The 27,613-nt window shown below is 44.0% G+C and overlaps 1 protein-coding gene across 5 annotated transcripts in view; it reads left to right on the top strand.

Moving 5' to 3' along the window:
• Positions 1–27,613, top strand: part of USP3 (ubiquitin specific peptidase 3) — a 214,254-nt gene that overhangs the window by 104,479 nt on the left and 82,162 nt on the right. For 2 of the 5 annotated variants that reach the window (XM_070044901.1, XM_060294158.2), the window contains exon 1: positions 15,723–15,921. The exons of 1 other annotated variant lie outside the window; for it this stretch is intronic. Coding sequence is in view for 1 of the 4 variants with exons in the window: in XM_030878930.3 (XP_030734790.1) it covers positions 15,194–15,284 (91 nt within the window). In the remaining 3 variants the exon portion in view is untranslated. Of the gene's footprint in view, positions 1–15,123; positions 15,285–15,722; positions 15,922–27,613 lie in introns of those variants that run through there. 2 more of the 5 variants (XM_030878930.3, XM_060294159.1) reach the window with 2 other exon arrangements.

The raw sequence follows: 27,613 nt of genomic DNA, 5'->3' as shown, positions 1-27,613 counted from the left end.
CACTTTTTACAGAGTTGTAACCAGGCTAACATTTCTTTCCTTTGGCAGTGAAAGTGCAGAGTCCTAACCACTGGACCGCCAGGGAATTCCCCAGGCTAACATTTCTCATTAGAAAACTTTGGCTTCCTCAGTGCCTCACAATGATATTCATTCATTCATTCATCAAACATTTCCTAAATGCCTACTATGTGCCCAGCACTGGGGTGCAAAGATGAATTAGACAGGGTCCTTGCTAGGATATTGTTCCTTCTCCTGTCACAGCTTTTTCAGTTTGTTTATGTATCTGCTAAATGGTGCTGTTCATTGGGGGGAAGCCCTCAAAAGAAGAGGACACTGATGTATTAAAGGCAGGGTAGGGGAGTGTGTCTGGTGAGGGCAAGGAACAGCAAAGAGCCTGGCATAGCCAGAAAAATAGGAAGTGCTCAGTGAGTACTTGCTGAGTGAATGAATTATCCCAGCATGCAGTGCAAACACTTTGGTTTAGTGCTTAGAGTGCCAAAGTAGCTCTCAAATTGTATCTCTCTCTGCCTCCTTTCTTTCAGGTTTTCAAAAATGTTATCTGTGCAGATGTTATCCTCTTGAAATCTCTGGCCAACCTTTTAAGATCTCATTCCTCCCACTATCCTCCTCTAATCTCACTTTCCATTTAACTGAGAATTTGTCCATGACTTTGAGTTTTCCTCTTCTGGGTCACTTGCATGGGTCTCTGTATCCTTCTTGGTCTAATGTGCCCAGTGCATAGAACTATAACTGGTTAAATTAAGTGATCAGTTAAAGATTTCTTAAATGAGTCAATGCATTTACCCTTGTGAGTTTCATCAATCCTTTTGACATCCCCCTTTCTTTAGGCTTAATTTACTTGTGCTTTTTTTAAATTAATTTTTATTTGAGTATAGTTGCTTTATGATGTGTTAGTTTCTTCTGTACAGCAAAGTGAATCAGTTATACATATAGATATATCCCCTCTTTTTTGGATTTCCTTCCCATTTAGATCACCACAGAGAATTGAGTAGAATTTCCTGTGCTATACAGTAAGTTCTCATTAGTTACCTATTTCATACACATAGTAGTGTATATATGTCAATCCCAATTTCCCAGTTCATCCCCACCCCCCCTTCCCCTCTTGGCATCCATAAGTTTGTTCTCTACATCTGTGTCTCTATTGCTGCTTTGCAAATAAGTTCATCTGTACCATTTTTCTAGGTTCATCTGTACCATTTTTCTAGAATCCCCATATAAGCGATATTATACGATACTTGTTTTTCTCTTTCTGACTTACTTCACTCCGTATGACAGTCTCTAGGTCTATCATGTCTCTACAAATGACCCAATTTTGTTCCTTTTTATGGCTGAGTAATATTCCATTGTATATATGTATCACATCTTTTTTTTTTTACCATCGTTATTGGAGTATAATTGCTTTACTATGGTGTGTTAGTTTCTGCTTTATAACAAAGTGAATCAACTATACATATACATATATCCCCATATCTCTTCCCTCTTGGATCTCTCTCCCTCCCACCCTCCTTATCCCAACCCTCTAGGTGGTCACAAAGCACCGAGCTGATCTCCCTGTGCTATGCGGCTGCTTCCCACTAGCTATCTATTTTACATTTGGTAGTGTATATAAGTCCATTGCCACTCTCTCACTTTGTCACAGCTTACCCTTCCCCCTCCCCATGTCCTCAAGTCCATTCTCTAGTAGGTCTGCCTCTTTATTCCTGTCCTGCCCCTAGGTTCTTCATGACCATTTTATTTTTTTAGATTCCATATATATGTGTTAGCATACGGTATTTGTTTTTCTCTTTCTGACTTACTTCACTCCGTATGACAGACTCTAGGTTCATCCACCTCACTGCAAATAACTCAATTTCATTTCTTTTTATGGCTGAGTAATAGTCCATTGTATATATGTGCCACATCTTCTTTAGCCATTCATCTGTCAATGGACAGATGCTTCCATGTCCTGGCTATTGTAAACAGAGCTGCAATGAACACTGTGGTACATGACTCTTTTTGAATTATGGTTTTCTCAGGGTATATGCCCAGGAGTGGGATTGCTGTGTCATATGGTAGCTCTATTTTTAGTTTTTTAAGGAACCTTCATACTGTTCTCCATAGTGGCTGTATCAATTTACATTCCCACCAACAGTTCAAGAGGGTTCCCTTTTCTCCACACCCTATCCAGCATTTGTTGTTTGTAGATTTTCTGATGATGCCCATTCTAACTGGTGTGAGGTGATACCTCATTGTAGTTTTGATTTGCATTTCTCTAATAATTAGTGATGTTGAGCAGCTTTTCATGTGCCTCTTGGCCATCTGTATGTCTTCTTTGGAGAAATGTCTATTTAGGTCATCTGCTCATTTTTTGATTGGGTTGTTTGGTTTTTTGATATCGAGCTGCATGAGCTGTTTGTAAATTTTGGAGATTAATCCCTTGTCAGTTGCTCATCTGCAAATAATTTCTCTGATGCTGAGGGTTGTCTTTTTGTTTTGTTTATGGTTTCCTTTGCTGTGCAAAAGCTTTGAAGTTTAATTAGGTCCCATTTGTTTATTTTTGTTTTTATTTTCATTGCTCTAGGAGGTGGGTCAAAAAAGATCTTGCTGCGATTTATGTCTAAGAATGTTCTGCCTACGTTTTCCTCTAAGAGTTTTATAGTGTCCAGCCTCACATTTAGGTCTTTAATCCATTTTGAGTTTATTTTTGTGTATGGTGTTAGGGAGCGTTCTGATTTCATTCTTTTCCATGTAGCTGTCCCGTTTTGCCAGCACCACTTATTGAAGAGACTGTCTTCTCTCCACTGTGTATCCTTGCCTCCTTTGTCATAGATGAGGTGACCATAGGTCTGTGGGTTTATCTCTGAGCTTTCTATCCTGTTCCACTGATCTACTTGTGCTTATTTAGGACTCACGTGAGTTACTGTCCGTTTTTCACTCAGTCTGTTCCTTTCCCCGGGAGAGGGGCCACGTGCTACCTCCCAGGGGTGTCTCCTTGCATACCAGCCTCTTTTGGACTTAAAGAGGATGGAGATCTTTTAGGGAAGGGAAGAGAGAGTGCCTGCCTGCCTGCCACCCAGCACTCAAAAGAGCAGCCCGATCAAGTCCAAACTCTCATGCCTTGGATCTTCCCCAACTCCAGCCCAAGAGTCTATCAGAGTGTGAATCTAGAAACCATTTACACGAGCTCCCCGTGGGAACAAGAAGCTACAAGAAGGCAGGCAAGGAGTAAGGGCTCTAATTTAAGGTTAGAACACGTAAGATTCACATGTTCTAGTCAAATCCATATTTATAAAAATAAATCCAGATTTATCATTTTCAACCATGTGATGATGCCTGTTTCACACCACACCAAAACGTCTTTATGGGGCTATCATAGAGAAACAGGATAGGAACCCTGGGCTGGGGACGAGGAGACCTGGTTCTCTTCCTGGTTTGGCTTCTTTTTTATTAATTTTAATTTATTTTTTCAGCTTTATTAAGGTATAATTGACAAACATATAAAGTGTCCATGGTGGTGATTTGATATGCGTATACATTGTGAACTGGTTTGGCCTCTGTAGGTGTCAGTTTCCTCATCGGTAATAGGGTGACTGGACTACGTGACCTCCAAAAGTCATTCAAGTGCCAAGATCCTAACCCAGGATCCTGTCTCCAAGGGAAAGACTGCCACCTGGCATTCAGATCTTCCCACCACGACAACTGTGCAAACTAGTATCACCCTCACCCACAGACACACAACACTGTCCTATCACAGGGAACTCAGTTTTGGACAGGCTGCTGGTGCACAGAAGGAAGTAGGAGGTCAGCGTATTCAAGGGAACTCAGCCCTGAGAAGAGCTTATGGCCCTGCCCAAAGTCTCAGGAGGCTGAAATGTATCAAAACTCCCATTTAATAATGTGCACTGAGAACCACAGGTGCCACGTGAAGGACATTGCTGTTCCCATCCCACCCTTCTCCACCCCACTCTAAATCCTGTCCCCTTCACCCATTTCCAGGATGGCTGCCCCTGGAAACCAAGGTACAATCCAAAGGCTGTTTGGCAAATGTGAGTGTCTCTGTGACAGGCGGGGCTCCCTGGTCCTCTAGAGTTCTGCCCTCCTAGGCCTTTGTCCCCCCCCACCCTCAGTGCCAGAGACACAGTGGCCAAGTTCCTTTGCAAATGCCCTTTCTCCATGCTCCTGGCTGCTTTTCCTATTTCTGATTACTCAGGTTCCCATTAAATGTGGGGATGGCTTTGGGGAAGTTCTCTAGTAGATGCTAATTTAGCATAAATGAGATTGGAGGAGCTGATTTCCTGGGAAGTGTCTGACTTTATTAGTTGGGAAGGGTGTAGCCCACCTCCTACAGGGCCTGGGGCTGCCCCCTTTTGCCAACCCTCCCCCCCCCACTCTTTCCTCAGAATCCTTTCAGTCTTCGCCAACCCCTCTGACCTCCTTGCAACCAGGCCCAGGTTGCAAGGAGGTCATTTTTGTCTCCCAGTGGGAATATTCTAGTAGGCTTCTCCCCAGATATCCACACTAGGGCGTCCAAGGCAAAAGAGCGAGCTTCAAAAATGTATATAGGGTAAAGTTGGTGACCCATGTTTATAGGAACCTGCTTTATGAATGGCAAGAGTTACACGTTCTACACATATTATCTCAACCATTCTTTACCACTCTATGGGGTAGGCACTATTGTAACCCCCGTTTTACAGGTTTGGGACCTAAGCGGTTCAGAGAGAGTACATCGCTTATCCAAGATCACACAGTTATTAAGAGGTGGAGGGGCGCTCAAACTCAGTTCTGTCCATTGCCAAAACCAAGTCTCTGTCCATCAAGTCACTGTCTTCAAAGGCCAAACATTTGTTGAGAACCTACTATGTGTAAAACCCTGGGGCCAGTACTGTGATAAATAGCCAGATGAATGAGGATGGGCAGCTCTTGCATTCCAGGGAGACAGTTTCTAACTGGGCGGTAGTATAAATGTGAGGAATTCTGTTCCAAAGCAGATTGCAATAAGTGCTGTCTCTAAGGACAAGCAGAGTCCCATGGGAACGTGAATAAAGGAGGGAGGTTAATCCATGCTGCGTGTTTGTGAGAGAGGGAGAGAGAGAGAGGAGGAAAGAGGAGAGGAAGAGGAGAAGGAGGGAGTGGGAAAGAGAGAGAAAATATGAATGAGATGGGTGCTGGGCAGAATTTTTCTAAACATGGGCTCGGTGTTGCGCCCTCGGTGGGTTGGAGGGCTTCCACAGGCTGGAGTGAAAGAGGCCGAACAAAGAGCTTGAGCAAGAAGCCAGGGCGAGAGCACTGAGAATCTGCTCAGCAGTCAGGCCCGTGTGGTAGGTGGAGAAGCAAGGCTGGCAGGTCAGTCGGGACCAAATTAGGGGAAACTTGATGCCATGGAAGGGTCTAGGCTTGCTTCTGGGAGCAGTGGGCAGCTGCTGACAGCTTCTAATAGAGCACAGGCAGGAAGTGATGATGCAAGTTTGCAGTGAGATCTGGCAGTGAGAGGTGGGGATGTGGCCTTTGCGTGGTTCCTCCCTTCTTTGGCTAACACCCACTGCCAGGCTGGCCACTCACGAAGAGAACTGGTTCCAGCCGTGCAAGCTCCCAGTCTTAGCACAGGCTGAGCGCAAGGCCCCTTCAAGGCCTATGGGAGGGGTTCAAAGAAGGGAGTGTCCTGATGTTTTTTTTGGCTGTCGGGGAAGGTGTGGTCCAGTAGGAAACATTGAGGGTCCTGGGGTAGGAGATGGCGGGCATGGGCAGGGGAAATGGAAAGGAAATGTATTCTGAGACATGGTGAAGTCTTTTCAACTCAGCCAAAGCAGAATAAGTGCCCTCGCCCCTTACAAATTCAGGATAGTTTCTGACTTTGAAAATCTTTTTTAAGGAAGTACAGATGAATTTGTCTTTCAAGTGCTGTAAAAATTCAATGAAATCCAGAAACCAGTTGCCAGGCCATTCAATTCACCAGAATTATTTTTTTGATTCAGTTATAAGAAAAAGTGGTAAATGACTATAGCCAAGTTAATATCAGCACGTTGGGCTTCCCTGGTGGCGCAGTGAGTGGTTAAGAATCCGCCTGCCAGTGAAGGGGACACGGGTTCGAGCCCTTGTCCGGGAAGATCCCACATGCCGCAGAGCAACTAAGCCCGTGCGCCACAACTACTGAGCCTGTGCTCTAGAGCCCACGAGCCACAGTTACTGAAACCCACATGCCACAACTACTGAAGCCCATGTGCCTAGAGCCCGTGCTCCGCAACAAGAGAAGCCACCGCAATGAGAGGCACGTGCGCTGTGATGAAGAGTAGCCCCCGCTCGCTGCAACTAGAGAAAGCCTGCTTGCATGGCAACAAAGACCCAACGCAGCCAAAAATAAATAAATTAATTAATTAAAAAAAAAAGAAATCAGGATGCAGTAATAACCAAAATGGGAAAATAATTTGAAAAAGAATAAATACCTGTGTATGTATAACTGAATCACTATGCTGTACACCTGAAACTAACACAACATTGTAAATCAACTATACTCCAATATAAAATAAAAGATTAAAAAAAAATCAGGATACATTTTCTGCAAGATTAACGAAGAGTAGCCCGTGCTTGCCGCAACTAGAAAAAGCCCGGGAGCAGCAATGAAGACCCAGTGCAGCCAAAAATTAAAAAAAAAAGCAGCTAGTTTAGCTCACAACTCAAGAAAGTGCTTTAAAAAAAAAATCAGGATGTCAACCATAAAACTACCCACTGTGGATGACCACAGGCAGAATCAGCGGTACACGTAGAAGGTGACAGTCTAGGACCCATTCGAGGGGTATGGGGGAGGCAAGCCTGCCTCTGTAGCCATCTTTCTCCAGGAGAACCAGCTCATGCATCCTGCACACAGGAAGGGCCGAACGAGAAGCATGAAAAAATCCTTTTGCAGCTTCGCTTTGCACAGACTCTGGCAAGCGAGGAGCGCTCTGATGTCAAGAGCTGCCCAGAGGACTCTGTTGTTGGACAAATGTGTCACCTCTCTAGCACCAGTTTCTTCCTCTCTGAAACTTCTGGCCCTTCCAGTTCTCTCATCATTCTTCCCTAAGGGCTCTCAGGGTAATCTTCCACGAAGCCTTGCTGATTCTGAGCTCCATTTCCAGCCTGAAAGCACCAGCCGCTCCACAGGTAGCTGAGAAAGGCCAAAAGGGCTCTAAAGCCCTTTCCTTACTTTTCCACTATTGTTCTTCAGATGGTAATAATGTGGAATACCTTTTTTCTCCTGCTGCTGCCAATTTATAACTGGGTCAACCACAGCAGAGCTTTCTAGATGATGGAATTATAAAATATGCTTATAACCTTTGGTGTGATTACATAAATGCATAAATTATGGGTGTTGGCAACTTCAGAAAATGGTTCTGATCATGACATGTGGATCCCTGTTCTGCCTTTCCAAACAATAAGTATTTGGCTAAGGGAGACAGAGCAGGGGAATCTCCATTTTGGAAGCAGCTATTATTATTCCTATTTCATAGACACAGGCTCCAGAGAGGTCAGGCTGCTGGCCCAAGGTCACACAGCAGGCCAGTGGCAGAAGCAGGACACCAGCCTGATTGGACCCAAAGCCTTGCTTCTTTACAGTGCATCAGACACCTCATGGAAGGGTCTGGGTCTATGAAAATCTATGTTCTGGTTGGGTGAGAAATTCATTTTCTGGTTAGCTGGATATTCCTGATAGCTGAATTGTCAGGTTAGGTTAGGTTAGGAGGAGTGGGGGAAGGCAGAGATGGAGGTTCTCTAAAGCCTAGGATTCTTTTCCCCACCAAAATCCTACTTCTTAGTGTATGAGCCTCTCCCTCTCAGTGGTTTGCAAGCTCCTCATGGACACAGTCTCAGAGGTCTGGTCATGATTATGGTGTGGGGCAGTCACCTCTGCATTCAAATCTCTCCTATTTGGTTCTTCTTCTTTTTTAAAAAAATATTTATTTATTTATTTGGCTGCACTGGGTCTTAGTTGCGGCCAGCGGGATCTTCGTTGCAGCCTGTGGGCTCTTAGTTGTGGCATGCAGGATCTAGTTCCCCAACCAGGGATCAAACCCAGCCCGCTGCACTGGGAGCATGGAGTCTTAACCACTGGACCACCAGGGAAGTCCCTCTCCTATCTGGTTCCACCTAGGTGTGTGCTGTGGTTTTCATTTGCATTTCCCAGATGACTAATGCAGTTGAACATCTTATAGATGTTAATAATTGTTAGTGGTACCCTTTTTTCCTCTGTCTTGTCTCTCATCTTTCTGCGTCTTTGCACCCTTATCCCCTCTCCCAGGACCTGGCAAAATGCAACCCTGAAAGAGTCCCAAGTCCTGGGAACCCAGATTTCTCTATGATGGCAGTTCTCTGCTCCAGAGCGTCAGCTGCCCTTTAATGTCTTTCTGCCCTCCTTGCCAGCCTCACCTCTTACCTTTCTACCTCCTTGCACATGACTCTCCAGCCAGACTGGCAGTCTCAGACCCTCTCTGAGTCTCTGAGCATTTGAAGGTACAGTTCCCTCTGCCTGGGATGCTATGACCCCCTCCCCCACTCTACCTGGTTAACTTCTTTTTTAATTTTTTATTTATTTTTTAATATTTCAATAAATTTAACCAGAACAAACGTAACATAGGGGTAAAAAAAAGATTACAAAAACTTAAACTACATCTTGACAAAGACCTGTAGGAAATAATGTGCAAACCAGCGCTGGTCCCCAGAAACACTTTGCATTAACTTTTTTTTTTTTCATACACACACCCTGTATTTTATTTTTACAAGAGATAAATAAACTAACACCAAGCATTGTAAATGGATGACCACAACAAAAGCAACAACGATTGCAATTACCCAACACGAAACACACTCATACTATGTCATAATATTGACATTCAGTCCAGTAATCCTCCACTGTAACAGGGACCTGGTTAACTTCTGTATACCATTCAAGTCTCAGATCATATGTCACTTCCTCCAGGAAGTCTTGCCTGATGCTTCCCCCACCCTCACCCACCAGCCTGGGTTAGTTGCCCCTTGTTTGTGGCTAAGTAACATCCTGTACTTCCCTTCATAACACTTATCACGCTGGGTTGCACTTGCCTCTTTGCTGATCTGTTTCTCTTGCTCCCTTCCTCATCCCTTTGAGGATGAGATTTTGTGTTGTTTCACTTTTATATCCCGTGAGCCTTGGGCATTAGTAATATTTGTTGAATGAACAATCTGGCCTGGATCCCTTTAAAAAGGATAAAAATCTGCCCTTCTGGCCAGCTATCCTAGAATCAATGATTTCAGGCCATCATCCTTCATCCCCCACATCAACCCTCCTATTTGACAAGGTCTCAAGGAAATGGACACTTATTGAGGGTCTACTGTATACCAAGCACCAAGCCAGGCCCTTTCTGTGTGAAGTCATTTTCACAATTTAAAGGCTTAAGACTCCATGTCTAGATGGCACTTTGAAATTCAGAGGCTCTGATGTCCAGTCAGTCAATGAACAAAGGGGAAAGGAGTGATATTACACTTTCCATCTTGACAGTGGCAAAGAGATGTCAACAGAGGAGGCCCCCATGTAGTGCAGAGCTCTAAGTCCCTGTACCTTCAGTGCCTGGCACGTGGCAGGAGTGCATACAGTATTTGTTGGGTAAATGTACAAATGGTTGAAGAGGAAGCACAGAAAGAAAGAGCAGACTGGAAGCTTAGAAGACCCAACATTTCTTTCTGGACCTGACCTAATATATTTCCCCCACGTGTTGATAAACAAAACTAGACACTGAAGTATTTTTGTCATGGGCAGCTGTCCACAGTGCCAGCCAAGGCTGATCCTTGTGATTTCTGCTCACTCTATTGACTAAAAATGACTGCACCCAGCTGTAAAGGGAGCTGAGAAATTTCTTTTCTGAAACCAGGAGGAAAAGAAAACAGATTTGGGGTGAACAGTTAGCAGTCTCTGCTGTGGGATACAAGGACGGTCTTGCCTCTGCCAGTGTCACTGGGTGGCCCTGAGCTATCACAGGATAAATGGATGTTCACTCTAGAACGGCCCTTGGGGATCATCCAGATTCAACTCCCTGATTTTACAAATGGGAGACTGGGGCCCAGAGAGAAAAGTGACTCCTTGACTTGTCAAAGAGTTGTTTGGTGCTAGAGCCATTTGCTTTTGCTTAATTGGTCAGTGCTTTAGCTGCAAAGTGGGTCTTTAAACAAGAAAACCTTCTCATCTCCTTCATAAAAGTGCTGTGAAGTTCACATTTCAATGATAAAGAAGAAAGCATTAAAAGCAATAGAAAAAAGCAATACAAATTAAGATGTTGATGATACAATGATTGTTACAATGGTACTGAATATAAATGATCCTTTCTTTAGTTACTTAAAAGGCTCTTCTGTGTCCTGTGGTCCTTAAGAGTCTTCTTCCTTATTAGGAACTTCAGCTACCCCCATAAAATACGGCAAAATTATTTAGCTGGCCATGTGTGTGAGGGGTGAAAACCACTTTTGATAAAAGAGCAATTACTAATTGTGTAAATTTATGCAATTGTTTATACCTTCTTTGAGCTTTAGTTCTTTCATCAGTAAAAAGGAAATGATAATACCTCCAACTAAGATTTGTTGTGGGGATTAAAGAAGAAATGAAAACCACTTGATATAGTATCTTGCACCCAGTTGGGACCCACTTAATGTAAATTTCTTTTCTTGCAGAGTTAGGGTCCTTTCTGTGAATACCTAGGGGAACATTACACACAATGATTGATGTAATTGCTCTTGAAAGGGGCACTTCCAACAACATTTAATCAATAAATATAATCTTTTCCCAATATCTTCAATCGCTGAACTCATTGCCTAGGATCTACAGTTGAAAAGAAAAGCATCTGCTCCCAAAGGAGACTGAAATGTAAACAGAAAAGCCCAGCACCATGTGACAAGATGCAGGAACAGAAAGAGTGATGGTGTGAGGGGAGGGCATAGAACTCTGCTTGGTTGAGTGATGGAGGGCTTCCCTAAGGAGGCTGTATGCTTCATGGGAGAGGAGTTACAGCTGGGCAGGTAAAAGGGAATGGAGGGGGGAGGACACAGAGGTGTGAGGAAGCACATTGTCTATAATGAGGGAGCTATTTTAGATATTGCTAGAACCGTTTTTTTTTTTTTTAAAGCTTTAACAAAAGAGAAGGGACAGGTGACTGTGATAGCAGCGGGTTTCCAATTTTATCTTGCCACACGTAGGGAGCCACTGAAGAATTTGGGGCAGGGAGATAATGCAAAAGGGGTGAATGAAAAGAACTGGGAGAATGACAGCCAGTGAGGGGTGCCTGGCTGAAGCCCACACCCAGCCCCATCATTCATTTAATCATTCAACAAATAGTTCCTGAGGACCTGCCATGCACCAGGCTGAATTCCAGAAGCTGGAAATCAGGCAATGAACAGGACTAGCAAGGTCTCTGTTCTCATGGAGGAGACTGACAATAGATAAACAAGTAAACAAGGAAGTATCAGATAAGTGCCTCTTGGAAATTAAACAAGGTGATAAAAGAGTCCCTGAGCGGCTTCTCCCCACCCTCTCCCCCTCCTTCCGAATACTCACCAAGCCTCCTCTCGAGTTTTCCAAGGAGGTTTTGCTCCTAGAAAAATCTCTAAGGTAAATAATTAACCTAGCTCTCTCTCGGTGCTTCCAATAAGGCTTCTTCCCCTGGGCCTGGTCAGCTTGCAGTCCTCGCTTCCGGACCACCAATTCTGCCAGAAGTCTCAAGTCTAAAAGTTAGGGGATGGTCATAACAACCTTGAGACCGGTCCTGATCATGGTTCCCTCCGCAACCTGTAATCCCCCACTTCGCCACCCCCGCTCCTGGCTCAACCCTCCCTCCTCCCTTTATATAGATATAGCCTTTAGAAGAAAAACATTTGATAGTGTGATTGAAATTGTGCATTCCTCTCCTCTGAAAAATGCAAACTTTTAAAACTCGTCCTCCTCTGCTGGCAAGAGCCGCCCTCCTCCCGCATCCCTACCCCCTGGGACTCCCGAGGGCTGGGCGGGGACTCTCGGAGGCGGCGCGTTCCCGGCACCCGGCACCCGCGCTGGAGGCTGGCTCTGCACCACCAGGGCTCACCCTTGTGTAAGTCAGAGCTCCTCAGCGCCGAAGGGATGTGGGCCGAGAACCAAAAAGAAAACGTAGTAATAAATGTAGCCGAAGAAACGAGGGACTAAAAAAGCAGATTTCCCAGTGTGCCCCGTGGTCTTCCCCCGTTTGACACATTTACTCACCACGAGTTTTTTTTTCCCAAAGAAAAAAAAATTTTAATTATGAAAACTTTCAGAGACACAGGAAACTTTTAGGTAAACCTAGCAAAAGTCCCAGGAGGGACTTCTGATTTTGCCCAGCTTCTCTGAACTGCCTGATAGTCATAGTTCGCCCTCTGCGGTCTATACCAGTCAGGGGGGGACTAGGTTAGGGGGCCCTGCTCGGAGGGGTTTTTATTCTACTTAGAGCGAGAAGACTTTAATAAAAACTATTTTTCCTTTCTTTTTTTTTTCTCCCCTGGCAGATTACACCTCACAAGGTGTTTTCACATTCCTGATGCCGTTAAAATCATAAACTCAGAGCTGAAGGGAAATTTACAAATCAAGGGGGGGAGAAGGGGATGACTACCTGGCATATATTGGGCCACTTCCTAACCCCCTGCCCATGATAGACATTGCTAATCGATCACTCATTCATGATTGAACACATTTATTGGATGCCCTCCATGTTCCACATGTTATGTTAGGAATACAGCAGGAAACCAGACAGACTTCTTTTGCTACCCTTATGGACCTCCAAGGGGAAGACAGACATTAAACAAATAATTACGTGCCTGAAGAGTGTTTTAAAAAGGCAGAATATGGGGGCAGACAAGGGCATCACACACCTGGACGTAACCTGGAGTTGGGGCAGGGGCAGGAAAGTCCTCCCTGAGGAAGTGATGTTTAAGCTGAGGTCTAGATGATAAGGAAACTGAGTCTTTGCGAGGGTGAAAAAGGAACCGTTACATGCTAGGATAAAAGACTGGCGTGAGTTCAGGGCATGTTTCATGGCTAAATGAGGGGGCATGGATCGTAAATGGGGGGTAGGTTTCTGGAAGGAAACAGAGGTTGATACAACCAGGCCTTGAAAAAGAATCGGTTGATAGGAGGAGAGGGTTGGGACAGCCTGGGCAGAGGTCACATTTATTGTTTATCCTCCCCCTTCCTAGGAATTATCCTCTCACCTGCTGTCATTAAAAAGAAAAAAGAAAAAAGCTATAAATTATTGACTATCTACTACGGGGTGGCAATTCTCACGAATTCTCGCATCTTCCTTGAGAGATAAGTATTATTTTCCCAGTTTTACGGATGAAAAAGGCTTGGGAGGACTAGAGACACTTGCTAAAGTTGGTGACCAAGTAGGCAGCAGGGCTAGGATTTGAGCAGCTGCACTTTCCACAACTCGTCACTGCCATAAAACCTCAAGATGGCTTGCTCTAAAGCAGTCAAGTAAAACTTGGGGAGCAATCAAAGAGCATTGACAGAGGAACTGGAAATACTCCGGGAGTTGGTGAAGGGGGGGCGGGGGGGGAGGAAAGTGTGGGCAGAGAGGCCGCAGGTGAGTGGACACCGTTAGGCAGAGGAGTGCGCGGCCGAAACCGAGAGGTGGCGGGTGGTGGGGAGGATGGCGAGGCGTCCTAAGTGACTGAGAGGGCATCCCTGGACTGCTCCAGGACTGCACTGCGGGGAGGTGCCCTGCTCTAACCACTACCCGGCCCGGCCCAGTTAATCATTTCCTGACCTTCCTTCCTCCTCTCGCCCAGCCCGCAGGATTGCCACATCAGCCTCCCCCTCCCCCTACTCGCCTCCTGGCCCTGTTGCTCCTTCGCCGGGTTTTACAAGGAGCCTCAACTTTGAGGCAATGTTCGTAATAGCCCGGGACGTCCTCAAGGCCGTGCCCCGGAGAGATAGCAGGCTCGCTAGGGTGTAACGCTTGCCCTACCGGTCGCTGGAGCCTTGCCCTATCCTCTTTTCTACGAAGGGGTCAGAGAGGCAGGGATCCAATCCCGGCACGGATTAACCAATTACAGACTCGGTTTCCCCTGCGGTAAAAAGGAGGATGGTTAGAGCAGCTGGCGGTGTGGTGCGAGGTTTAAATGAGGTACTGTGTGTTAAGTGCCTGGTTAGGAGACAGCAGCAGGTGTTTAACAAATGTTAGATCCCTTCCCTTTTTATCACCTGGTAACCGGGACCGCCCCGCTCAGCACACCCAGGTTAGTTACCTCATTTAAACTTACACTGGAGGGTGAGGTATGAATGTCCGACCACGTGCTCGAGGTAATGCAGCTGGTGAGTCACAGTGACCGGGTTTGAACCCAGATTCACGATCGTCCCCGCACTCAGCACCCAGGTGGCTGGCAAAGGCCACGTGTTCAGAACCTAGAACCCAGTCAGTATCGTACCTGCCGCAGGGAGCAGACCACTAAACCAGTACTGCTCTGGGACCTATGCATCCCGCTGGGCCACCGGGGGGCCAGGCCCTTAACCTCTCTGAGCTTGTGCCTTCGTGTGTAAAATGGGGGCTGTCTGTCTGCCCGGGTGGTTTTTATTTTCTTCTTCACACTTTCTTGTGTGGCCAGATTTTCTACCGCAGTGTAGTCCGGCCACCACACACTACGCAGGGTCAGTCTTCTCTGACTGTGAGCGCTCGCCGGGTCGGGGTAAAAGCCGCGGACCGGCCCGGCGTGCCCCGGCTTGGCGCCCCACCCTACCCGGGGCCGGGGTAAGCCGCGGCTGCCAGGGACAGCGGAGTTGGGAAAGTCACTTCCGAGCGCTGTCCGACGCTGGGCTACCAGCCTGCGAGCGCGGGGACCCCACCCCGCGGGAGAGGACGGGGGCGGGGCCGGGCCTGTAGGCGGGGCCTGCCCAGGGGAGGGGAGGGGCCGGCCTGGGAAGACGGAAGCCTCCAGCCTAGGGGTGGTGGCAGAACCCGGATGCCGGAGCACCACGTTTTCCGGAGCCGGGCTTCGGGAGACGGCGGGCGGGAAAACCCGGCGCCCGGAAGCTTTTGCTTTCTTTGACGCAAGGGCTCGGGACGCAGCCGCCGTCGGCCGAGCGCCCGGCGAGGAGCGACCCCAGGCAGAATCTTCGGAGTCCCTCCTCCGCCCCCTCCCCCCCCCCCCGCCTGGTCTCGGAGCCTCAGTCCTCCTCGCCGCCCTCCTCGTGGCCATGGAGTGTCCGCACCTGAGCTCCAGCGTCTGCATTGCCCCGGACTCAGCCAAGTTCCCCAACGGCTCCCCGTCGTCCTGGTGCTGCAGCGGTGAGTGCGGCCCCAGGCGGCCCTGCAGCGCACCCGAGGCCCCGGCTCTGCCGGGCCTGCCGTCTAGGGGCCGCGGGCAGTCGGCGCGCGGACTCGGGGAGCGGTGCGGGCGAGCCGGGCCCGGCGGCTGGGGAGGGCTACGCGGCGAGGCGGGCGGAGCGGCGGCGGCGGCTCCTTTGTTTCCCGCGGCCCGACGGTCCGGCCGGCGAAGGAGAGGCCCGCGAGGGATAGAGACCGCGGGGGCCACGAGCTCGTGGGGACGGCGGCGAGCGGGGACCCTGGCCTGCGGCTTGCGCCCCCGCGCCGCCCTGCAGTGCCCGGGGGTTGTGCTGGCCTGTGTCGCCGGGTCGGGGGCCGCGGGGGTGGGTGTCCGGCCCCCACAAGGCGGCCGCACGTGTGGCGGGGCCCGAGTTGCGTCCCCTCCTAGACCGGACGGGAAAAGCGCCGCTCAGGGGCGCAGCTTTGTCTGGGCTGCAGGGCGCGCTGGGGCCCTTCGCTACCTGCCCCGGACCCGCTTCCTTTCGCTTCCCCCCATGCTCCGGCGACTAGATCCACGCCGGGCGAGCGGGCGCCGGGACCTCGAGAGGTGCTCAGAACTCGGGCGGCCGAGGTCGGAGTCTTTCATCAGCCCGGGAAGGTGAAGTTTGAAAACAGGCTGCGGGCTGAAAAAGCTCAGAAGGCTGATCGAGCAGCTGCTTTGGAGGGGCGGCTCTCGTTGCCTTTCAGATATTTTTGTTTGTTTGAAATTGCTTTGGGATTTCCGAGTCCATGTGCTGTAGGACAGTTATTAGGTTTATGTAATGCTTTTGCATTGCTTAAGCATCTCATCTCCTTCTGCCGGGCCCCTCGGAAGCCCCAGTGCCCTCTTATTGTCTGCTCTAGCGACTTAAGATCGCACCGGCCACACTGCTTTGATTACTTCCTGGTAGGGCCCTGGTGCCGCCGATAGAGTCTTTGTTTATAAGCTTTGAGATGATCAGTGGTAGTTTGCGTTGTAGTGTAAAATTTGAACTGTGCATTTCAAAAATCTTAAGTTCATTTGAAGAAATAAAAGGAAGAAAAGAGCAATGGTACGATTTAGCTGTGTGACATTTCTCATTGTGGGCCGGAGCTGGGAGGATAGTTTAGAGAATGCCTTGACACTTTTGACAGGTTACTTAAATGTTGATTATGTCCTTGGAGAAAAATCCAGGTAAGGCCACAAAGAAAAATGTACCCTGGGATAAGGAATGGAAATAACTGCGGTTTCCTTGAGGTCTCAGAGGTTTGATGCTTTGCTTGCCTTTGTAAAGTCAGATTGTCTTTTTCTGCATAAAGCCCATGAAGATTAACCGGTTAATTGGTTTTATGGTGCAGTATTGCAGTTCTTTTATGAGGGTGTAGAAACTTACCTACGAATGTTTCTTCTACAGTGAATGTTGAGTATGAAACAACAAATAAGGTGTGTCAAATTGCTTTACCAATTAGTTGGTGTTGTATTATCTATAATTGTAGGTAGAGCTGTGGTGCTGTAACTGTAACCCCCGCCCCAGGGATTGAAAAAAAAATGACCAAAGTAAACACTAGGAAAAGCATACCTCATGAGGAATGATGAAATTACTTCTCCTAATCTGTGGTGAACTACAGGGATAGATACAAAGCAGACAGCACACTTCTGGCTGTTTCTAGGTAAAATCACATCAAATTTTAAAATGGCCTCATTGGTCACATGCATCTAAAAAGGAAAAGAGTTTATGCAAGTGGCAGATATCCTGTTGTGAGTCAGTCTTGCCTTTGTCAGTCAGGGCGTCCACTTGAGTGTGGAAAAGAGATGCAGAAAATTGAGCATCTCTTGAACTTAAGTTAAATTGGAGCATAACTAAGAGGCTTGTGCTGATAAAAAGAACAAACTAGTATGTGTAGTCTTCAGGGAGGGGTGATTTTTTTTTTTTTACATCTTTTTTGGAGTATAATTGCTTTACAATGGCGTGTGAGTTTCTGCTTCATAACAGAGTGAATCAGTTATACATATACATATGTTTCCATATCTCTTCCCTCTTGCGTCTCCCTCCCTCCCACCCTCCCTATCCCACCCCTCTAGGCGGTCACAAAGCACCGAGCTGATCAGGGGAGGGGTGATTTCTATCCAAGGGCTAGGATGTCATCTTTGCATCTTGCAACGAAGTTTGTCTCTGACATTGCTTTGGGAGGGTGATTTTAGTCATGTGCGTGGATTTGTAGAACCAATAAAGCTAGTTTTGCAACTTTATGTGGGTTTTTTCCTTCTCATGTTCTACGAGTTGAACCCATTTCATTTGGGCCTTCCGCTTTAACTTCTTGGCATCCATTCATTGATATAGTCTCATGTTTTTGTATTGAGTTTGATCTTGTTCTTGCCTGCCTGTTGTTTCAGTGATTAAATGATTATTAAAGCTGTGAGGGCTTCCCTGGTGGCACGGTGGTTGAGAGTCTGCCTGCTAGTGCAGCTTGAACACGGGTTCGAGCCCTGGTCTGGGAGGATCCCACATGCCACGGAGCAGCTGGGCCCGTGAGCCACAACTGCTGAGCCTGCGCGTCTGGAGCCTGTGCTCCGCAACAGGAGAGGCCACGGTAGCGGGAGGCCCGCGCACCGCGATGAGGGGTGGCCCCCTCTTGCCGCAACTGGAGAAGGCCCTCGCACAGAGGCGAAGACCCAACACAGCCAAAAATAAATAAATAAACAAATGTGGGGTTAAAAAAAAAAAGCTGTGAGTCCTTGACTAATTCATCCTCTTGGAGGGTTATGTATTCTGGCATTTATTCTCCAGCACTCTGGAATTTTTTCCTTCGTTTCTTTCTTTCTTTTTCTTTCTTTTTGGGTAGCCAGTGTGTGGAATAATGCGGTGACCAAGTATTGAGTCTGATTACATTCTTATTAGGGAGGGAAAAATCTCTGTTTTGGCACTGGGACACTTAAAATTAATGCCCTTGCCTTGTTTTCTTTGGGAGCTTGCAGTTACACCACAGTGAAATAGCCTTAAGGCAGCCAAGCAAATTGCAAAAGACCAACAACCTAGGCTCTCCTAGGTAGCAGCACATCCTTGGAAGATGGTTCTGTTTCCTTGGAGCATCAGTTTCATTATGTCATCTGTTAAAAAAAAAAAAGCGGGGGTGGGAGTAATACTTCACATTTACTTCACAGGTTGTTGTTAGGATGAACAAGGTAATTTTTGTGAAAACTTTGAGAAACTCCAAACACTGTTCAAGTAATAGGTGGTATTATAGGTCAGAACATCTTTATAAACAGGACTCTCAATAAATATCTAAAGCCTCTTAGATAGGGCCTGGGATGGACTGGCTTTATGCTGAATTATGCTTTTCAAGGAGATATATTATTCAACAAGATTAGAGGTGTAAGAAGTAATTATACTTCACAGTTAACTTGAGCTTCTTATCTATGGGAAGCCCTTGGTATATATTATTGTATATGTTTTATAATTGTGTACCACAGTGGTTCTCAAGCTTTTTGTCTTCAGGACCCCTTTACCTCTTAAAATTATTAAGAACCCAAAGAGCCTTTGTTTGTACAGCTTATATCTATTGATATTTGCTGTACTAGGAATTAAAACAAAAAAAATTTAACATATATTTATTAAATCATTTACAATTAGCAATAATAATTCCATTACCTGTTAACATAAGTTTGTATAAAATAACTATACTTTTCAAAGCAAAAAAATTGGTGAGAAGATTGGCATTATTTTAATTTTTGCAACTCTGTTGTCTGGCTTAATAGAAGACAGCTGGATTTTCATGTCTGCTTTTGCATTCAGTCTCTTGAGATATCACACATCATGTAGCTTCTGGAAAACTCCACTGCATGCTGGTGAGAGAATGAGGGTAAAGAATAAAAGTAACATCAGTGTTATTTATGAAAATAGTTTGAGCTCATGTACCCCATGCAGGGGTTTTGGAAACTCTCAGGGCCTCAGGATCACACTTTGAGAACCCACTTGTATACAATGATAGTAACAGTTAAGGACACCTGCTCTGATCAAAATAGCTTTAAAATATTAAAGAATTCCTTAAGGCCTTAAAACTAGCAACATTTATGTCTGTGTGGAGACTTACAGAGTTTATAAAATGTATTAGCTGGGACCATGGGGTCCAGTAGTCAGTCCCTTGCTCTCAAAAAAGTTACAGTCTAATCTAGTTGGGGAGAGATAGGAAACTAACCGGTTAGAAGATTAATCCATGTTCTGGTTTAAGGTAAATGTTGAAAATAGCAGTCTCCTAATGAGGTAAAAGTTGATTTATGTCTAATTTTGCTAAAGGCATTCTCATATTTATTTATTTATTTATGGCTACATTGGGTCTTCGTTGCTGCACGCAGGCTTTCTCTAGTTGCAGTGAGCGGGGGCTTCTCTTGTTGCGGAGCACGGACTGTAGGCACGTGGGCTTCAGTAGTTGTGGCGCGTGGGCTCAGTAGTTGTGGCTCGTAGGCTTTAGAGCACAGGCTCAGTAGTTGTGGCACACAGGCTTAGTTGCTCCGCAGCATGTGGGATCTTCCCAGACCAGGGATTGAACCTGTGTCCCCTGCATTGGCAGGCGGAATGTTTTTTTGTTTTTTGGTGTTTTTTTTTGCGGTACGCGGGCCTCTCACTGTTGTGGTCTCTCCCGTTGCGGAGCACAGGCTCCTGATGCACAGGCTCAGCAGCCATGGCTCACGGGCCTAGCCGCTCCGCGGCATGTGGGATCTTCCCGGACCGGGGCATGAACGCGTGTCCCCTGCATCGGCAGGCGGACTCTCAACCACTGCGCCACCAGGAAAGTCCCTATGCATTCTCATTTTAAATGAAAAAATTTTAAATAAAAGAAACTAGGACATTCTCTCAAGGTTTTTGTTAAGTGCACATATCAGAGGTTATTTTCAGAAGCTGGAGGCTTGGGCATTTCATATTTATGTGGGTAAAAGAGTTAAACCAGTGGCAAAATACTGAGGAGAAAACCCAAATTGTTTAAAAGGATGCCCTAAACACAACTGTTTTAATAACTAAGGAAAGCCAAATACTTCAAGCGTTTGGGTTAAGTAGCCGGTTAAATTGGAGATATTTTAATAGCATAGGCATGAGAATTTTTCCGTGATTAATTCTTCAAAGAGTTGAGAAGGCCTCTCTTTTTAAAAATAATTAATTAATTAATTTTTGGCTGCATTTGGTCTTCGTTGCTGCATGCGGGCTTTCTCTAGTTTCTGCGAGCGGGGGCTACTCTTCGTTGCGGCCCGCGGGTTTCTCATTGCTGTGGCTTCTCTTTCTTGCAGAGCACAGGCTCTAGGCACAGGGGCTTCAGTAGTTGTGGCTCTCAGGCTCTAGAGCGCAGGCTCAGCAGGCGGATTCTTAACTGCTGCGCCACCAGGGAAGTCCGAGAAGGCTTCTTAAAGTTTCTAGTACATGCTTGCCCTCACGTTACCTAAGGAAAGTAAGTGTAGGGGCTTCCCTGGTGGCGCAGTGGTTAAGAATCCACCTGCCAATGCAGGGGACACGGGTTCGAGCCCTAGTCCGGGAAGATCCCACATGCCGCAGAGCAACTAAGCCCTTGCGCCACAACTAATGAGCCTGCGCTCTAGAGCCTGCGAGCCACAACTACTGAGCTCACGCGCCAAGAGCCTGTGCTCCACAACGAGAAGCCACTGCAATGAGAAGCCCGTGCACCGCAACGAAGAGTAGCCCCTGCTCCCTGCAACTAGAGAAAGCCCGCGTGCAGCAACGAAGACCCAACGCAGCCAAAAATAAATAAATAAATAAATTTATTTTAAAAAAAGAAAAGTAAGTGTAGATTAAGTCAGTGTTTTGCAGTTTGGGTGGATATTGGAGATAAAACCTTTTTTGAAGATCCATTTAGTAGGATGGTGTTCTGATTATTGATTCCTTGTCATTGGTAATAAATCTGTAGTTTGTGATAAAGCTTGCGATAAAGGTGAGAAATCCCGTTGATGGGATGATGGGTTATTTTGTATCGTATTTCTCTCACAACCTGAATCTAAAGAAGACTCTTGTATGCCCAGTAGACTAAATTTTCTAGGTAGGACCAGTCATTTGTTCATCATAAGGTCAAATGCGTTTACTGCATTTTAGTAATAACTCTGTATGAAATATTTATTAAGTGCCTAGAGTGTAATAACACACTCAGTAAATATTTGCTTAATGAATGAAGGAACTTTCTTCCACTTGGATGGTGGCTGGAATGGCCTTAAACTTTATGTTTAAAATAAATGGAAAGTAAGTGAGCTTCTCCCCAGAATGCTTTCACCAGTCCTCACTTCCAGTTTTTAGTCTGTAAAGTAAACTTTGACTGGATTGTGAGCAACTGACCATCTGCAATGTTGTTACCACAACGAATTTGTATTTGTTTGACATTCTGTGTTTATAGGTGGGCAGGTGGCCATTTTTAGTAGTAAATGTGGATGGGGCAGTTAAAAATCAATGGACAGGTGATACTTTTTTCACATTAATTTTGAAGATTAACATTTGATTTTTATATGCTTTTCTGAAGAATTTAAACTTTTTTAAAAATAATATTTGTACGCTTAAGTCAAATGTAATTGTCTTTCTGGTTTTTCTGGCAGTATCCACCCCCAGTCCCAGCCCCCAGAACCTTAAAGCAGCCTAAGCATATTTCCAAAGTCTCTGAATAATTGGTAGTACATGTGAAGGACCTGGAATTTAGAATGTGCTCCATGTGCTTGTTTGAAGAGGCTGCAGTCTAGGGATTCAGCCTAACATTTTTGCTGTTGTGAAGAAGTTTTGACACATGGATCAAAAGTTATTTTCTGATGGTATTCTTAGTAGTATACAAAGACTATCCTTGGCCTAAGCAGGAGAGAGGATGGGATTGATGGGAGAATTTGAACTGTTTCTGTTTCTTGTTATTCATTTATCCTCAGAATAGCTCATTCTCATCATTCTTTGCTTTTACAGCATTAGCCTTAGGCTCTTATACCATCCTTTTTCCTCTTTGAAATTTATGCAATTTCCTTCTTTACTGGAATATAATAGATTAATTTTGGATCCTTTAAACTCAATTTGGTAATACTTATGTTTTTCTAGTGTTTGTAGCTCAGTAAGCAGAACAGTGAGTAATTTAGTTTGTAGCTCATTGAGTAATTTAAATTCCTGTTTTAAAATTTAATTGAGTCCCTCTTCCATCAGGGAGTAATTTACAAATATCAGTGCATTTCCCCCAACCTACTTCGTTTTTTCTTTTTGAGCTATTTCCCCTTTCTTGAGCTGTATTATATATTTTCCTTCTTTGAAAAAAAAAATTAGTGTCCAACCTATGGGTTTCGTGTTCAACCTAGGTATCCATATAGACTTGGGTAGTAGTTTATTAATGTTTGAAGTGGAAAATATATACTGTTTAATGTATTTTAGTGTTTTATGTTTATTCATAGTGCCTTTAAACGTGAGAGCAACTGCATTCTAGGTGTTTTAATAGAGCTTTCCTGGACAGATGGTTAGATTCGCAGCAGGGGCTAGTACTTTTTGGAGGGTTTATTTGTGATGAAGCTTACCTTGATTGACAGCTTAGAATGCTGAGAATACCATTAACAACAGGAACAGCTTGTTCATCTTACCTAGAATTGTTTTGTGCCAAGACCTCTCGAGATGCTCTGTGATTTGTTAACAGTCTGTTTTGAGAATGTAGGTAAGAGTAGGTATCTTTCACAATGAAAGGAAATTTACCTAAAAATTGTTCATTGCAGTTGTATCCTGAGATCTTTCCGATTGTTGAATGATCTTTGGCTTAGAAATTTGTAAACAGAGATCATCTTTTAACTGCTGTGAGTCTGCAGATGTTAGTATATATAGTAATTCCAGATGTTTTCTCATCTATGAGTTTTACTCAGTAGGAGGAGAGCTGAGAACAACATAAAGTAACTTCAAAGCAGTTGGCTAGCATTTAATCCTGACTAATTTAATTAACTACCCATCCTTGTAGTTTTTCCTGTTTCATAGATTGTGAAACAGACAAAGATTAACAGAGTTGCTCAAGATGCTTGGGGGCATTAGAGATAGCCCAAAGTTTAAATTCAAATACCATTCAAACCATACTTCTGGCTTGCCTTTGTAAAAGCAGGGTCTTTATTTTGTCATCTAGTCACTTACTGCTTGATAAGTTAAAGGATTATAGATGTTTGGAAACATACTCTGAGTAATTCCTTTGAAGATTTTTGATGTGAAAGTACATTTTAAATTCTACCTTTTGAAAATAATTTTAGATTTCTGTATTTTTTTTTTTTTTTTTTTTTTGCGATAGTCAGACCTCTCACTGTTGTGGCCTCTCCCGTTGCGGAGCACAGGCTCCAGACGCGCAGGCTCAGCGGCCATGGCTCACGGGCCTATCCACTCCGCGGCATGTGAGATCCTCCCGGACCAGGGCACGAACCCGTGTCCCCTGCATCGGCAGGCGGACTCTCTCAACCACTGCGCCACCAGGGAAGCCCTAGATTTCTGTATTTGATTAGCCCTTCCTCCCCCTATTTATTGATTAAAGTGCCACCAACTTGGAACTAGATTGTTAGTACAGTTGGAAGAACACTGTTTTTGAACGTCTGAATTTCGGTTCAGGTCTAATTTTTTTGTAGGCTGAAATTCACATTACTTTAGTTCAGATATCATGAGTCAGCCTTCTCACCATAGCTATGGATAAAATGCAGTTAGCTTTCGGTTATTATATAAATGTGCTTCGCTCTTGAAGTTGCCCCCTCCCATTTTTTCATTTTGTTTCTGCTGGAGGAGATTCTTTTCGGAGGTGGGTTTGTTGTGGGGTGGGAGAGGGAGAGAATTCTTAAGAAAGGGAACTTTGCTTTTGCCTCTGGAAGCTCAGAGGTTATTTGAATCTTTGCTTTTAGGCAGGGTACTTTGTTGATTCCATCTAGTTATATTCTAAGATTTTCCAATTATATTTCTTGTAAAAGTTAATTATAGTCTTTAGACTGCAGGGCTTAAAACAGATTTCCCTCCCTTCTTCCCCCCCTTCTTAAGACATACTGAAAATTAGGTATATATTTGTGCTATTTACAGATACATAAAATGCAGATAAGCTTAAGATGGCAGTGTCAGATTTTGAAAACTATTGTTGAACTTAAACTTGGACATTGGAAAATGAAGTTTGTAGTTGTCTTTGTATTTATCTAAATACTTCACCATTAATCGATGCTAGCTAATTAGATTTTATAAGACTCTTTTGAGGAGGGAATTGAGAGTTTATTTTGAATATGAACCAGCTTGTGTCTTTGAAAAGATATTATAACCAACTGGATGTTTTCTGGAGACTTTGTACTTTAGGATTGAATAGCTCTATCAGTGGGCTGTTTTCCATTTTGAGTAGATGTTCTTTCCTGATATTTTTTTCTTTGTTCTAGCTGGGTTTAAGGCAGCCTTGTAGAAATCTGCTTGCCTGTTTATCCTTGACGTGCCCTGAAGACTCTTAATTTTATGGACTATTCTTATACTATTCTCATCACCAGGAAGAGCAGGCTAGTGATTAACTGTCATGTTCTTGCAGGTTTAATTTAACTGATTGTAGGGTAGTACACTTGTTGATTTAGCTTCTTTAAATCTTTGTCCTTACTGACCACACTCAGGTTTTCTTTTTTAGATAATAGATTATTGTCCATTCCTTTGTCTTGAACATTTGTTGTACAATATTGGGATGGTAGGACTTTGGTCCAAGTTTGTGACGATCCTGCTGAAATTTCTAGGGAGCAAGTTTTTTTTTGGTGATGGAATGTTTCCTTGGGATAATTGATAGTTAACATGTTAGAGATATAGTCTAATATAATATTTTTGAAAAATAACTTCTATGTATAACTTAGACACTCTGGGGCCGACACTTATATTATTGATTGAGTGATTTGTAAATTTTACTGTCACACAGTAAAATTGAGATTAACTCTAGTTTCCATTTGAATTATTTTGAATGTTAATTGTGAGCTGTATTAACATTGGAGAAATTGTTTGCAACAACTGGCTCAAGCTTCACCTTATGTGTATGAAGTAGCTACCAAAGCTCAGCGTTCATGCTGTGAGAATTTAATTCTAATTTAATTTAACTGCATCGATTTCATTTCAGTTATTTCAAGTGTTTTGTTTGTGTATAGTCTTTTTAGAAACCCATTTAAAAAATATTTTTCAGGCTTTTTTTCTTTGAATAATTAATAGAGATTTTTGCGGAAACGTGGGTCCGATTTTAAAATTGTACCTATTGGTTGTAAAAAATTTCCAACTCTTGGTTTGTGTTAAATAATTAGAGCAGCTGTCAGAGTTTACAGATTCCTATTTTCTGTAATCTTGGGTATCTAGCCCTTTAAGCAGAGTATAAGTATGTGCCCAGTTTGCTTTTTCTTTCCATTTCTTCCTAAAAAGTCCTGTTGATTTTAAAAGAATAGTTTCGCAGCACACCAGTAAATACAGCTGTTGTAAATTTCACACCCCCCCATCCCCAACTTTGTGCTTTAGTGCCAACCTATATTATATACCATAAAAACTAGGAAAAGAATTGTACAGTGCAGATATTAAACCTCTGCTCTGAGTAAAGTCTTTGATAATAAGAGGTCCCTTAACCTCTTAATTGTTTCATTTATTTATGGGAGGGAGTGCTTCCTATAAAATGTATATATGCATCTTTTCTTATCTTGCATACACTTTTGTTTTGAAATAATAGTTGTGTGGTGTTTACATTTATGACTTGATTCATTTCTTTTGAAAATCCCTCTACTGTTTAACCATGGATTTGCTTATCAGGTTGCTGGCAGAGGCGTGGAATTGCATCAGATCTTGCTATATTAAATAAATGGAATATTGGATGCCAGAATTTTTCTTAAGTGATTCATGGCTTTTGTGTTCATTCTGTGTATAGTCAATTTCGTAAGGAAAGTTATTTTTGAAACAATATAAACCTCGGATAATTTTTCTGTAGTTATTTGTGTCTGGTCTTCCAAAGGCAAAAGTGGCCCATTTTGACTCTGATTTAATAATCTTCTTTGACTTCAGCAGTTCTAATCCTTCTTCCCACTACCCTTTCCTCTCATTTGGAGGTAGGGGCACAGTTCCAGTATTTAGCTGAAGACTGTAGAATAGGTAAAGCATAATAGCATCATTAGGTGTTTTTCACCGAAGTAGGTCTGAACACGTCTGGGTTTGTGACAGAATGAATAATAAAAAAATGTGTTCAGTACATTACAGTTTTAGAGAATATGTAGTTTCACATACATTATTTCCATATGCTGTTTTCATTTGACATTGAAAACTGATTTCAGAAATGCATTTCAAAATACAGTGAAATGCTTGAGCCAGTGAGGGGACCAGTCTTAGGATCAGAATTTGCCTCTGTGTAGGAAATCAGCAGGACCAGATGCCCTCTCTTTTCTGGCTCTGTAGGTATCTGGATCTGTTAACATAGATGATAAATTTTGGCCAGCTTTGAAATTACATTCTCTAGTAGAGGACACATACCATTAGCTCTGCAAATTAGCCTTGTAGTATACAGGGAATTCAGTAGGTGCCTGGCCCCAAATGATAAAGTGCTATTGTAATTTTTATTTCATGTAATAGATTATAGGCATTTTTTTAAAGATTAAAAAAAATGGTTTAGGCAACTTCATGAATTGATATGACTGTTATATCAATTTACCTTTTAAAGATTAATTCATGTTTTCAAAAAGTAATATGTGTACAGTTAAGTCATACAGTGTAGTATCAAAAGTAATACGTGTACAGTTAAGTCGTACAGTGCAGTATCAAAAGTAATATGTGTACAGTTAAGTCATACAGTGTAGTATCAAAAGGGTTAAAGTAGAGCAGCAGCCTCCCTCCCCTCTCCTCTCAGCCCTTCTGTCCACAGACCACCACTTTCAGCTCTATTTAGCTTTCTCTGTCATGTTTACCTACATACTTCTAAGTAATACACTGTTATTTCTTAATTTATCCATTTTAGGTATCATCTCTTGACATCTTGCTATGGTAAATGAGGACATTAGTGTTTGCATTACCCTCCCCTCTGCCCCCTCTCCATTTCTCAATATAACTAGACTACAGATTTTGATTAATATGGTGATCACTTTTTTCTTGCCTGGCATTTTATTTTTCTTTGAGTTAATAATTGCCTTTTTTTAAAAAAATTGCTTACTTTGCCTTCTGTACATTTTCTCCCAAATGTAACCTATAAATCTATTAAATGTCTATGAATATTATTTTCCAAGCACTTAAACACATAATGTCTTAGTATTATTTTTTCCTGAAGCTTTCCTTCCCAGAGCTCTCTCGCTCCCATCTGAACTGACTGTTCTCTAGGCCTACTCTGACAGTTTT

Source organism: Globicephala melas, chromosome 2, assembly GCF_963455315.2.
Source record: "Globicephala melas chromosome 2, mGloMel1.2, whole genome shotgun sequence".
In the NCBI taxonomy this organism is placed as follows: Eukaryota; Metazoa; Chordata; class Mammalia; order Artiodactyla; family Delphinidae; genus Globicephala; species Globicephala melas.
This window is presented reverse-complemented; position numbering and strand designations above follow the sequence as displayed.